The 14,017-nt window shown below is 61.8% G+C and overlaps 2 protein-coding genes across 2 annotated transcripts; both read left to right on the top strand.

Annotated features, from left to right (window-relative positions):
* Positions 1 to 256: 256 nt before the first annotated feature.
* Positions 257 to 4,390, top strand: LMJF_29_1460 (conserved hypothetical protein; the record flags this gene model as incomplete). The annotated part of the gene is made up of 1 exon (XM_003722178.1): positions 257 to 4,390. The coding sequence occupies one exon, from the start codon at positions 257 to 259 to the stop codon at positions 4,388 to 4,390; it is 4,134 nt and encodes a 1,377-aa protein (XP_003722226.1).
* Positions 4,391 to 6,028: 1,638 nt separating this feature from the next.
* LMJF_29_1450 (putative phosphatidylinositol 4-kinase alpha) lies at positions 6,029 to 14,017 on the top strand (the record flags this gene model as incomplete). The annotated part of the gene is made up of 1 exon (XM_003722177.1): positions 6,029 to 14,017. The coding sequence occupies one exon, from the start codon at positions 6,029 to 6,031 to the stop codon at positions 14,015 to 14,017; it is 7,989 nt and encodes a 2,662-aa protein (XP_003722225.1).

Raw genomic sequence — 14,017 nt, 5'->3', positions numbered from 1 at the left:
ACGTTCACGTCCACCCACACACAGCAAGCAAGAGCTTCTCACATTCTCAAGGGCACACGTCCTTGCACACAGGCATTTGTAAAAACGAAAGAAGCAGCGGCACACGCACGTACACGTCAAGGCACACACACTCTGGTGTCGGCGTGGACACACACAGACACACCTCATTTTGGAGGGAGGAGAGGGGTATTCGCGCTGGACGACCCGACACGTGCGCTGCGCACTATAGCTCCTCCTACTCTGCAGGAGCTTAATCATGCGCTATCAGCGTCCCCCTCCGCCGCATGGCAGCATCACTGATGCGTGGAGGGCAGTCTCGCTGGAGCGGTTCCTGGCCCTCTTCTGCATCTGCACAGGTGTCGCGGCGGCAACACCCGTCGCATCTGTATCGTCGTCACCCGGTGCCGTGGTGCAATCCTCGACGCCGCTCGGTAAGCGGCAGGGTTTCGTCCGCCTGTGCTCGGTGAAGGGGGGTTGTGGTGCGTGCGACAAGTATGCGCCACAAGTACGACGTGCATTGTCTGTCTCCCTTGTTGCAGCAGCCTCTGCAGAAGCTCCGTCAGCCCTTGCGTCGTACGCGCGACACGCCTCAATAGTGGCAGACCAGGGCCAGCAGTGTGAGGCGCAGCACGTCGCTGTGTATGACGGCGGTGTTGTGAGAACGGCGAGCGGTGTGGTCGCTGACGTGGGCGGGGCAGCTGAGGAGGAGTACAAGCCAGAGCGCCACGTGGAGAATGCCGAGGCGGTCCTGCGAGAGATGTTTGGGCCGCTAGCGAAACTTGTCCTGCACCGCATCCCTCATCGTCGTCGGCCAGCCGTGGCCGCGGCAGCGGCAGATGCCGAGACACGCACAGCAACTGAAGACGAGCAAGCTGAGGCAGACGACGTCGTGATGCACGACAGTCATGATGCGGGCGAGGAAGCGCCCACGATGAACGATCTAGAGAGTGCGGCAGCGCTGGAGGCGCTGCCTCACCCACACCAACAGGAGCAGCAGTTCTACTACCGAGTCTCCGCAACCTTCCGTCAGCTCGGCTTCCCCGTCGAACTGGCTGTTGCAAAGGGCTTGCATGCAAGAGAAACGATTGAGGCGTGTCTTCAGCAAGCCTTGTCTAGCGATGTCAAGTTTATCTCCGTTAGCAGCAACCATGGGCATGCAAGCCACCACCAGCGCCGCTTCGGCAGAGGTAGGGGACGAGGAAGGCACCAGCAGCATGAACGGGGCAGCATCAACTCGATAGGGTTCCCGACTCACAGTGGCAGCGGCGACGGAGCCTCCTCTCGGCTTACACCGCACCAGCAAGAGTTGAAGGCCATCATGAGCGACCTGCGGCAGCTCTGCGCCCACTTTAGCCGCACAGTCAAGTTTTCTGTGAAGCCACCACTGCATGCGAGCATGTCGCGCTCCCCTGCGGAGGGGATGGGTGCAGCGACAACGGAGGTGATGGCGAGGTCGTGGCGCTGCCGCTGCTACGTCAAGGAGGAGTGGAGTGCTTCACCCCAGGCTCGCCTTGCTTACGAAGCATGCGGCAGCAGCCCGAACGATGCCTTCGTCCGCTGTGTCGTAGAACTTCGGCGACAGTACAGGGACGAGATGGACTCCACAAGCGTGACTCAAGAGGGCGTGCGTGAGGTGGCAGCGCTAGTACAGGGACACCGAAAGACGGTGAAAGCGACCTGGACGGAGGAGGCTGCCGGTGGCAAGCCGGAGGCGACGACCGCAGAACGCAGCTCGGAGGAAGAGGCGCAAGACGGCGCATCCGCGATACAGGCGACAGCGCATGCGAACTCGTTCACCTCTCTGACGCAGCCGCCCACGTACAGTACCCAGCTGCAGTTGACCGACGCGCGAGGGAACACCGCGGTGTACAACGCACGCCGCCAGGCCTCGCCGTACGTCGGATACCAGACAGCGGCGATGAGCGCCATTCGCTCGGAGAGCGCGTGGGACAGCGAGGCACACTTGTTATCTGAAAGGTTGGAGCCGGTGCCTTTGCTGTGGCGGCTGCGGTGGCAGTTCGACATGCTGGTGGACCACATCTGCCGTGTAACAGGCAAGCCGCCCCTGGAGGTTGCTTGGATTAAGTTGGGCGGCACGGGCGACGGCGGCGGTGACGCCGAGCCGGCGAAGCAAGAGGTCAACGGCACTGCCATAAGTGACAGCGGTGCGGCGCCCACCCGCCCCCAGCTCGACACCCTTGTCGACCTCCCCATCGTCTTCACTGGATCCCTCTTTGTCGAAAGCAATGCACTGGTGTGGCAGACGGCCGGAAAGGGGCGGTATCGCGTGGAGTTCGACACCTATGTTCAGGCTGTGTACTACCTGCTGGACCAGTATGGCGACTGCCTAACCGCACTCCCATGCATGGCCGCTGGGCAAGGCGAGGGTCTGCTCTTTCCCAGTGCTGGCGTGCTGGAGCTGCAGGTGTTGCGGCACGACACGTTCCCTATCCTGAATCACCACCGGGGCAAGTGGAACTGCTACGCGATTCTGGGCTCGCTTACTATGCACCTGCTTGGCTGCCCCTTCCACACCCATTACCACTTTGACCTCGCCACGAAGGAGTGGGTGTCGACGGTGACCGTCAACAATGGCCGGCAGTCGAGCTACCCTCTCTCACAGCGCCGCTCTAAGATGAAAGGCGAGGCGTGGCGAAATGCGTGTCTCGCCGCCATCCGGGACAACTTCCCTCGCCAATACGCTGCTGTTCTAGAGAAGCACCCTGACGTGGATCTCTCCGCTGACAACGGGGCACGTGGGCAGCGCTACCGCGCATTGCCTCGAGAGAAACGTATTGCGCACATGGGCGGCTTCGTACCAATGATAATGACCTTCGCCGAGGAGGACCTCGGGTGGAGGCAGCCGCGTGTCCGACTTCGCAACTTGTCCGGAGATCTTGGTCTACCGCAGTGGATTGCCGAGATGGAGGCTCAGGTGGAGGGGGAGGAGGAGCGGCGCGTGGTGGCCGTCTCGCCAGCCTTCTTGCAGGTGCGGCAGGCACGCAAGTCCCTGTTCTTCCGACTGGCGAAGCAGTACTTTCCGAAAGAGTTGAAGGTGTATCAATCTCTGAACCGCTGCGATAGCGATGACCCGGAGATGGACATCAACGTACGCCGCACAAGACTCTACGACCCCAAGAGTAGTTTTGACGGTTCGATGCTGAGGCATGTCACCTCACTGATGGAGCGCGACCATGCAACGATTGCCCCGGTGAAGGTCACCTTAGAGGCGTGCGCGCGCCAGCAGGGCCCACACGGAACTGATGCGATGGGTGGGCAGTCGATAGCAGGCGACGACCTTGATGACATGGAGCTCGACTTCAATTACTCGGATGGAGACATGAGCCTTCTGCTCAGCCAGCAGCCGGAGATGTTGCTGCGTCCCCTGAACCTGTCGTACAGCGCACAAGTCCTCGGCGAGCGCGGCAACGTCCTGATCGCTGACTACGACTCTAGTCGCGCCACCACGCCGGCCGATGCGGAGGCCGTTCCGGTACTCGTGACAGCGCTCAAGTCTGCCTCCTACCACCTCGCCGGCGCGGATGCGGAGACGCTATGGACGGAGTATGAAACCTATCCGGTGACTGGCGCCGGCTCTAACCGCGAGCTGTGCCTCGCTCTCTTTGGGGCGTTCTTTGGGCACAATGCGAATGTAGCATTGGCGGCAGCGACTCCATCCGCAAGCAACGCAGAGGGCGAGCAGGCGCGAGCAGGTGGCGCACCCCCTCTCGGGGTAGCCGATCTACAGGACGTGATGAACGACCCCGCCGCGCCGGTGAACGTGATCGTGACCGGGGTGGGGAACTACTGGTTTGGCACTGTCGTCCTCCCGCGCTTCGGCATGTTGCCGATTGCCAGAGCGGTCGCCACATCCAAGCGCCGGTGCGCTCGTGAAGCCCTCACGCTAGCAACTCGCCGCAGCTTTCCGCGCGTGTTGCAGTACATTATCAAGCGCGACATGGCATCAGCAACAGTGGCGACCGAAGTTCTCTCCGAGCCTGTCATCGAGCAGCTCCCCCCCGAGGTATGCCGCGACGTGCTGGCTCAGCTAGCCAAAGCCAGACGCAACCAGCCGCCGCCGCCATTTCGCCTGCTACTGCGCTGCATGAAGTCGGCATACCCGATGCGTGACCACCGCATCCGTGTTCAGAGCTCGTATGACACAACGCACGGCTTCCAGTACCGCCTCTATCTCCAGCGTGGCTTGATTGTGCGAGAGGGCAGCACACAGCTGGTGGGATACGGCGCCTCCACCTCGACCCAGACAGAGGCACTGTACCGCGCCGCCGTTATGGCGCTGGAGAACCTCTTCGAAACAGCCCTGCACGCAGCGGAGACAATGCAGCCGGGCTACCGCTCGCTAAGTGCGTCAGGCCCTCAAAGTCCGTAAAGAAAAACCAAGATGGCACATAGTGGTGATAAGCATCAGGCGGGCTAGGGTGCGGGGGTCAACGGCTGGCGCAAGGTGAGCATTCCTTCCTCTTCCCCCTCTTCATCATCACCGGAGCGCGCTGTCGCAGTCATCTTGGAGCCTGGACACCGGCTCCGATATCAGTAGTCTTGTGTTCCTTGCTCAAGTCTTCCTCGCAGCGACGTGCGTCGGGAAGGCGGAAGGAGATTTGCAGCGCCCCTCTCTCTTTCTGCGTGTGTGCGTATGGGCCTGTGAGGGGTGGAGAGGGGGAGGGGGGGGCGGTTCTGTGCGGGGTGCAACACGGAACATTGACACACATAAGTACACGGGAGAATGACGAGCGGCAGCCCTATTGGTTCCCCCTCCCACTCCTTCTAAGACACAAGAATGAGCACGGGCAGAGCAGAAAGCGCACTCAACGGAGGCACTCGGCGACCCTCACACAGACACGCACACGCACACGCACACATACACACACACACACACACAAGAAACGGGCAGCAAAAATAAGACGTATACGGCACTGGCCATGAAGAGGGGCCGACGGTGGTGCTCTCCCCCTCCCCCTCCCCCTCCCTCCCTTCCTCGGCATCCTCTTGCAAGCGCGTGAGTACTTCTTCTTACTTTTTTCAGCTCACTGCGGCGCTTGGTGGACAGAGGTGGGCTGCTGCTGCTGCTGCTTCTACTTTGGTCAGTGGCACTGCCTCCTTTGGTTATTTAGCACGCAAGCAACTGCCCCCGACCCTGTGCTCGTAACATGAGCACGCATACACTCCTTCAGCTCCCCTTTCTCTCTCCTCTCTCTCTCCCGTGGCTACACATATTCAGTTGCGTGCACGCCCACTGGCGGAGTCTCCTTCTGCCCACCTCCACATTTCATCGCTGCGTTTTCATCGAACATCTGTGCTGTCTCCGTGTAATGCCCCGTCATTAGTTGAGCACACACGCACGCACAAGTACAGCCGCGAAACAAAACGATCCCCGCACGAGCGCATAGCCGGAAAAAAGCGAGAGAGAGAGAGAGAGGAGGAGGAAAGGCACGCCTCACTGCCTCGCTCTCCCTCCCCTCCACGCCCCTTGTATGACAATTCCGCCTGCGCTCGTTTCTCACACACACGTTAAAATCCCGTCGTGTATGACGTCTTGTTTAGATCGCTACGAACGAATCACGCACGCGTTTGTTTGGTGTATACATACACATATATATATATATATATATGTGTGTGTGTGTGTGATTTTGCTTGTACATCCCCCTTCCCCCCTCTCCCTCCCTCTTCAGACACACACATATGCATATGCGGCCCCTCACGTGGCCCATTCCTCTCTCTCTCGCTCCCTCTCTGTGTATCTCTCCAGGATTGTCTTTTTCTTCTCTCTGAGTGTTTGTGTGCCGCGGTAGAAGCTCCCCGGTTGATAGCGGCCTTCTGCTCCCCTCTCCCTCTCCTTTTCGTTCTGAACTGTTACCGGAACCGCGGAAGCACACTCGCACACGCAAGCGACGATATCTTTCCTTCTCCCCTCGCTCCAAGACGCAGCACCGTGGAGGAAAATTGAGTTGGCGTGTTCTGCCCACTGAACTGCGCGCTGGAAAGTCTCACTGCCACTGGGCTCGGCACAATGAACGACATCCGGTTGCCCTGCTGGATCAAGAGCAGCCCGACTCTCGTGATGGCATCGGCGCTCGCGCAGCTCCTGACGGATGAACTCGCCGAGACAACCTCATCTGCAACAGCCGGTGCGCCGCGGCCTCCGTCCGAGGTGTGCGTTCTTGGTGGCAGGGAGCGGTGGCCCCGCCACAACTTTGACGAGGATATCAGTAGCAGCAGCAGTGACGACGGCGGAGGCGTTAATCTATCCGATTCGGCTGCCAGCGAATGTGAGGGCTGTTATGATTCTGGCCGTGATGCAATGCGCACCGGTGGTGGGGTAGGCACAGGGTACCTACGTATGGTGGATCGGTTGCTAGAGCTCAACTCGAAGGAGCTTGACTCTCTCCCGCCCCCGGGGGCCACCGCTACCGCGGCAACATATTCGCCCCCGAAGGCCGTCACCGCTCCTGCGACCCCCATGCCAACGGCTATCGCGGGGTCCTGGCACCGTGGCAGCGCCGTCCTTTTTACTGGGCAGAACGGCGGGGCCAGCATGAGCACCCTCGGTGCCAGTCCTGATATTCTTCGCGACCCACGAGTGCGAACACTTCTGCGGCTCTCGCGGCTCAACGATGTTCTCACGCGCGCTGAGACGGCGCAGCGGCTCATCTCGCGGCGTACCGCGGCTGCTATGGTGTCCTTCTTTGCCTTTGCCGTGTCGTGCCGATACAGCGGGCTCCCTGTGGATCGCACCAAAGGATTCTTCACAGAGTGCAGTGCCCTCTACACAACCCTGCTTTCGAAGCTGCGCTCGCTTCGCTTCGGCGGCGGCGTCAATCTCGAGGACTTCACCGCCTCACTCGTGGCATGTGGACTGAAGTTGCGCGACGATGAGGATGTCGAAGGGGACGAGAAAGACGGGCGCGGTGGCACGAACGAGGCTGGCGCGACCGGCGCGGTTACAGCGGGCATCTCGTGCAGCGGCCGCAGCAACAGCAGCAGCGCTGTAGCGTCTGGTGCAGCGGCAATGGGGAGCTGCGGCGGTGCCGGTGTCAGAACGCCGATGCAGCTGTCTTTCGGACGTGACAAGAACTGGGGCCTTGTCGGTTTTGGCCACCGCGCCCTCGACGCCATCTTCGTGCGCTGTATCCCGAGTAACATCGACGAATGTGTGCACGATCCTGTCGCGCTCGGTGTGCTACGCGGCATCTCACTCACGCACTCGCAGCAGCTCTTCTACCTAGGCCCGGAGCTGGTGAACCACTTGCACGACCTCACCGATGCATTCGCCACGTCTGGTCACCGGCGCGCGCTGCCTTACAAGCGCGTCCTCTCCGTGTTGCTTGAGGCCATCAGCTGCTCACGCGTCATCGACTACGAGCGCACGAACAACTGGATTACAGCAGTTATTCAGGAAAGATACGTCGTGCGCGGCTTGTTCCAGCGAGAGGAGCTGCACGCCCACATTGTGACCGCCACGCTGACAATGCTTATCCGGCAGTATCAGGAGATGGCGAAGGAGTGCGCATCTAAAGTGGTCGACCTCGGCTCGATGCCGGACTTCACGGAGGGCGATCAGCTTATTGAGCTTGTCTGGAAGGCCCTGCAAGACACCATCGGATCCTGGGAGGACGCCGTAGCCACCGCTGAGAAGCACCCTCTGACGTTGTTTCGGCACAACATCGACATTGTCGTGCAGCATCTACTCCGGACTGAGGTGGAGCGGCTGCGGTGTTACTACATCATTACGAGCGCCACCGCCGCCTACCACCAGTCGCTCGTCGGGATGTCGGCGGGAACGCGCACGACCGGAAACCAGAGCGGCTGCCCTCCTGCCGTGCCACAACTCGCACCGGGACGGGAGGAACAGCGGGGGGCTAATCGACGTGGGCGAGACACCCTTCGTGGACAGGATGGTAGCACACGGCGCCACAGCGGTGCGCCGGCGGCGGCCCCCTATGTTCCATCCGCGGAAGAGGAGTCGCTGCGCATTTCGATTTGCAGCAACATCATCAAGCTCCTCCTGCTCCCCACTAGCATCATGAGCGCGCTTCCGAGGACGGAGGAGGCGAAGCAGCTGCGTGCGTCGCTCACAGAGGCGGCGGCGCGCGTGCTGAGCGTCGTGACGGCAAAGGAGTTCAACAGCCGCGACGACACGTCTGTAATGACAACGGCGAGCGGCCGCGCCGCCACCTCCGCAGCACCGCGCTCCGTCAGTCCGATTAGCGCGGCGGCAGCGACGCCGAGGATACGGCACGCCGACGCTGGCGCTGCAGGCACCGATCTGCTTGCTATATCGCGGAGGCAAGCGCACTTTTCCAACAACTTCTACCGCTGCGTCGAGGAGCTCATACACGAGCTTATCCACACAATTCTCCAGCAAAGCGTGCCGGACGACGCGACGGCCGTCGCCAACCGAAGCGTTCTCGGGGGTGTGTCAGACGCGCGTCTGTCGACGCCGTCTACCTCGGACACGAACAGCGACGCGATCTTGCGTGGCATGGTGGCGGCGGTGTGCATTCAATACATGTGCTTCACAAACCAGCATCTTCGCTCGTTTGCCATTTCAGAGGTGATGGACGCCGTCGTGCGCCTCTCTGCTCGCTGTGGCGCTGAGGAAGCGGCGACGGCCACGCACGGGTCTCTGGAGCGTAAGAGCAGCAGCAAAACAGCGCGCGCCAGCGGCAGCGACAGCAATGAGAGTCCGGCAGCGGCTCCACAGGGAACCGTTGTCGGTGCCGCTGCCGCTGCTGCAGACCCGGAAGAGAAGCGGAAGCTTGCAACGCACGTTCGCGCTCGCCAGCTGGCGCTGTGTTTCGACGCCCTGTCCGCGATCCTGGTGCCGACCGTCGTTGTGGAAGGCTACCACCACGTGGCGGAGGAGCAGGAGGAGAGGGCCGGCCTCGCGCGGAGCTGCACAACGACGAGCGCACGTGGTAACTCGAAGCGCGAGGAACTGTCACGCTACGGGCAGCTGTTGTGCGACACCTACGTGGACTCACTGCGCGAGCATCTCTGGGGCCTCGGGGAGGGGAGCGTGAGTCACCACAAGATGCTCACGCCGGTGATGGCTGTTGCTGTCAAGGCATTTGTGAATTTGGTGCTTCGGGTGCATGAGCGGCTGCGCGGGATGTCGAGCATGGCGCTCGCGCTGGTGCAGGAAGCGGAGGCGGCGATGGAGGGATCAAAGAAGGGGACCCAGCGGTCTGCAGCGGCAATTGCGAGGGATCGCGCGCGACTGCTGCATGCCTTCAACGCGGAGCGCATGAGCGTTGTGCTGCTCCTGCGTGGTGTCATCCAGAACATGCTCAGCGTGGCGTGGCCGTCGTCAGGGGTGCTGTACCAGGACCGGGCATGCAGCTGGGAGAGGCCCCTGAACAACAAGACGGCGTCCGCCGTGATGGCACCGATAGCGCTGGCGGTTCTGTCGCCGTTTTTTCGGCCCTTAGCGATGCTGCTTCACCTTTCCACTCTGTTTCCGGCCCGGTCACTAAGGCAGCTCTGCACGCACTATCAGTACGCGCGCTACCTCACTCTCGAGGACCCCAGCACGAGCGATCAATACGTGTTTTATTACTACCGCCGCCTATCGCGCGCGCTTGTGGCGGTCGAGGTGGACGACAGCGGCGGCTCTGGAGCTGGCTCTGCGGAGCAGATAGAGTTTGAGTGCTGGGCGCTGTTTCGCTCATGTTGGATGATGTTCTCCTACTACAAGTACACGGCAGAGGCACTCATGGCGGTGAGGGCTGGGGGCATGGCGCCTATGGAGAGCGCGAACCCAGCTACAGCCACGGCCGCGCTTGCCCGCGCGCCGATCTTGTCGACGAAGCAGTGCAAGCTACTGTGCCTCATCGCCGCTTCGGCGGCACCACTCCTGCGCATGTGCTCGTCCGACGTTCAGCAAGCCATGGCTGACATCGCCGTGCTCCTGCGCTACACGCTGGCCGGCGCGCTTCACTGCCCCATGGTGGTCGCTGACGTCACCGCAAAGAGCGGTATTGTGCACGCGTCACTGTACAAGTCGCTGAAGCGACTCTGCGGCGGCAGGAAGGAGTGCTGGAAGCGGCTGAGCACAGGGGAGTTAATGCTTCTCCAGTGCGTGGCGGAGCTAGAGATCCTGCGTGCGGCAGCGGGGTCAGTGGCACAGCTGACGCTCTACCGTCACTTTGAGGTGCGCGAGTTTGTTGCGAGCGCTGCAATACCGGAAGCGCTAGGCCACATCCTGAGCACAGCGTGCGACCACTACATCGAAGCGGTGCGCAGCATGCTGCCGGGTGTCGCCTTCCAGGTCACTCGTACTGACCTGATGCAGCTCGTCTTTCTGGTGAGCTTCGCGATCGGGTCGGTACGCGAGTCCGCAAGCAAGCTGTTGCTGTGCGTGGTGAGGTCGTTTCCTACTTACGCCGCCTACGCCAGCGCGTTGCCGCTCCTATGGTGCATGCTGGACCTCCTCGAAGCCGGCACAGCCTGGCAGATCGAGTCGCTCTGCGAACATGTTCGCTTTCCCGCTGTCCCTGCAGTGGCCGCCGACCCGCACAGCGTGGAGCGCCAGCAGCACGTGCTGTTCGTCGCGGATGTCGCGAAGCGGTGGGCTGCCATATTGCAGGACGAGGCACCGATAGCCCTCTTTGAAACGGCCATCAAGTTCATGGTCGTCCAGCAGCAAGAGTGCGGGGAGCAGGCAACGACGCAGGCCGGCAGGCACCACGCTGGATCCCGGCTTGCTGCCCTGGCTTCCCAGTACCGGGTTGAGGAGGCACCACCCAATTTGGACGACAGCGCCATCACTGTCATGCGTGGGGCTGGGGCAGCTGGCCATGTCGTCAAAACTGAATACGCGCAGACGCTGCTGCTGCATGGTCGTGCGCAGGGTGCGATGCAAGCTTCCAGCTGGTACGCGTCTGCTGAGCAAATGCATAGCACCGTGGTGGCGCAGCTGTGGGCAGCCACGCGCCTCTGCCGACGTGACCTGGCCTCGGCGGTGGCGCAGCGGCTTGAGTCCAATCTCCTGCGGCCTGCCCGGGCCCTTTTCGTGGAGACTGGCTACTCTGTGGGCACGGTGCTGGCGCCTCGCGCTTTCACCGTCGCCGACGAGGATGCTGCAGCGCGGGAGGAGGTGGGTGTGACGTCGGTGCCGCTCGGCGCCCCAGCCCGCGCCGAGACGGCCGCGAGCTTCGCAGCCGCCGTAGCACTGCTCGCCAAGGGCAGTGGCACCCCCATCGTACGGCGGCAGCTGCTGCAGTACCTGGTGCAAGGCGCCGTGCAAACGTTCCGCTCCGATGTACTGTACGAAGCCATCCTGTGCTGGAAGTGGCTGCTGAGTCAGAACCGTGAGGCTTACCTGTTGCCGATGCTGCAGGAGCTGGACACGGCTTTCGTATGGACGGCCGCCAATCGGCTAGGGCTGTTTGACGGCTACTGCTCCTCCAAGAACCGGCAGGTGCAGACAGGTGAGGTGCCGATCCCCCACAACACCGTCTCCGCGAGGGGGCAGAAAGGAGCCGGTGTGCCAGAGGAAGCTGCTGTGTACGTGGCCGACAACGTTGACAGCGCCTCCCCGCACAAGCTGCTCTTCTCCTTTCTTACCGATATGTACGTGGAGGAGGGCAGCCCGCTGTGCCTCAGCCCCGAGGTGCTTCGCCAACTGTACCTTGTCGCGGCGCACATTATGCAGTTCGCCAAGGTGCTGTCTCTGCGAGACGACATGTTTGGTGAGACGATGCGCTGCTTTCTCGTGGTCGGCAGCATCGCGCAGCTGCTGAGGGAGGCGAACGTGCGCCAGCTGCGCGCTGGCCTCTTGACGATAGTGCCCTTTCCCGCCATCGGCGCGCTGCGTGAGCGGTGGTACAAGGCACTGCTGCGGTGGTTCACCAAGATGCCGCCGAGCTGGTACTACGCCAAGGATCCGGTGCTGGCCAGAGAGGAGGCGAAGGTGGTGAGCTCGCTGTCGCAGCTGCTAAAGGAGGAGGCTGACCTGCTCACCCGCACAACTCTCGGTTTCCTGGACTTCAGCAGTGGTGTTCAACGCGAGCGGGGCATGCCACTTGTACATCACTGGGAGTCGCTGAGCGTCGTGCGCGAGAGCGTGGCTGCGGTGCGGCAGGCGGCCGACGGTGGCGAGGCAGGCTTGCGGAAGCTGATCGCGCGAGAGAAACTGAGGCTTCAGGGCTTGCTGCATCTGCTGCGCGTCCTGGTGGAGCACGAGGCGCTGCGGCTAAGTGTCTGGCGCACGCCGCGCCGCACGCTCAAGATACCCAACACGACGCCCTCCGTTGGCTGGGCAAAGCTGATCGAGTGCGCTGATCATCACAACCCGGCGGTTGTTGTCTCCATGGTCTACCGCTTCTCGAGCATCCCAGCCGTGCGGTTGGCGGCGTCGCAGCGTGTTGTGGCACATCCGGAGCGGTACTCGAACGTTGCGGAGGCGGTGGACCTCTACCTTACGGAGGACGTGCTGCGCGCTGGTGCGCCGCGGCTGTTTCTCTTCTGCTCCTGCACCATCATCCAAGCCCTCCGCCTGCTTGACCCACGCTACGCCGCCTACAAGGCGGTGAATAGCTACGCCATCTGCAGCCTGCTCTCACAGCGCAGCGAAAACCTCATCTTCTACCTGCCGCAGCTACTGCAGCTCTTGGCGACGGACGAGAGCGGAAGCATCGAGGCCTTCCTCGTGCGCATGAGTGCGAAGAGCACCATGTTTGCGCACCAGTTGCTCTGGAGTCTGCAAACCGAGAGCGAGGGCAGCGGTGCCCTGGCGAAAAAGTGCCAGCAGGTGGAGAGGCGCGTCAAGGCAGTATTCACGCCGAATGAAGAGGCCTTCTACAAGTCCGAGTTCGCTTTTGTGGACCTCATGACGTCGGTGTCGGGGGAAATCATGAAGTTCGACAAGACCGAGCGCAAGGCGCAGCTGCGGCTGAGGTTGAAGGACGACATCTTCCACGCCTTGCCCAAGTTGCGGCACCTTTACCTCCCCACGGATCCGAACTACCGGATCACCGACGTCATCCCGCACACGGCGGGGGCCATGCAGAGCGCTGCCAAGTGCCCGATCCTGGTGCAGTTCACGTGCGTCCCGCGTACAGCGGAGGACACGCTGACGCCAGACGACGTCGACTCGGCGGCTGCCGACGAGCACGGGCACGGTGCGATGAACAGCCACGGCAGCGCCGTGTCGCGGCAGGTCGTGAAGGCGTGCATTTTCAAGATGGGTGACGACTGCCGACAGGACCAGATCTCGCTGCAGCTCATCGGTCTCATGCAGCGCATCCTGAACTCCATTGGCGTGCCGTCCTTTCTCTACCCGTACCGTGTCATCACGACCGGGAAGAGCAGCGGCGTCATCGAATGTGTGCCTCGGTCGAGGAGTCGCAATGAAATCGGCAAGCTCGTCGAGTCGAACGTTGCAGAGTTTTTCGTGCAGACATTTGGCCATCCCGAGTCCGCCGGCTTCCGCCGCGCTCGCGAAAACTTCGTGAGGAGCACGGCCGCGTACTCGGTCGTCTCCTTCATCCTCAACATCAAGGACCGCCACAACGGCAACATCATGATCGACGCCGACGGCAACCTCGTCCACATCGACTTCGGCTTCCTGTTTGACACCTCGCCGGGCGGCGACATTAACTTCGAGTCGTCGCCGTTCAAGCTGACGACGGAGATGGTGCAGCTCATCGGCATGGACGTCAGTGGCGAATCGACGCTGCAGAGCAAGACGCTTGCCCGCGCTCTTGTGGACGAGGAAAACTACATCTACTTTAAGACCCTCGTGAACCGCTGCTACCTCGCCGTGCGGCAGTATGCGCGTGAGATATGCGTGATGGTGGAGCTCATGCTCCGCAGCGGATTGCCGTGCTTCAAGCCAAAGAAGACAATCGCCGACCTCGCGCAGCGGCTGGCCGTTGACAAGAACGAAATTGAGGCTGCCGACTATATGCGCCGCCTCATCCACGAGTCGCGGCAGAACTTCAGAACCGTCCTCTACGACTACTACCAAAAGGTCGCCGAGGGCATCGAAATGTGA

The sequence above is a fragment of the Leishmania major genome, chromosome 29 (assembly GCF_000002725.2).
Source record: "Leishmania major strain Friedlin complete genome, chromosome 29".
NCBI lineage: Eukaryota > Euglenozoa > Kinetoplastea > Trypanosomatida > Trypanosomatidae > Leishmania > Leishmania major.
This window is presented reverse-complemented; position numbering and strand designations above follow the sequence as displayed.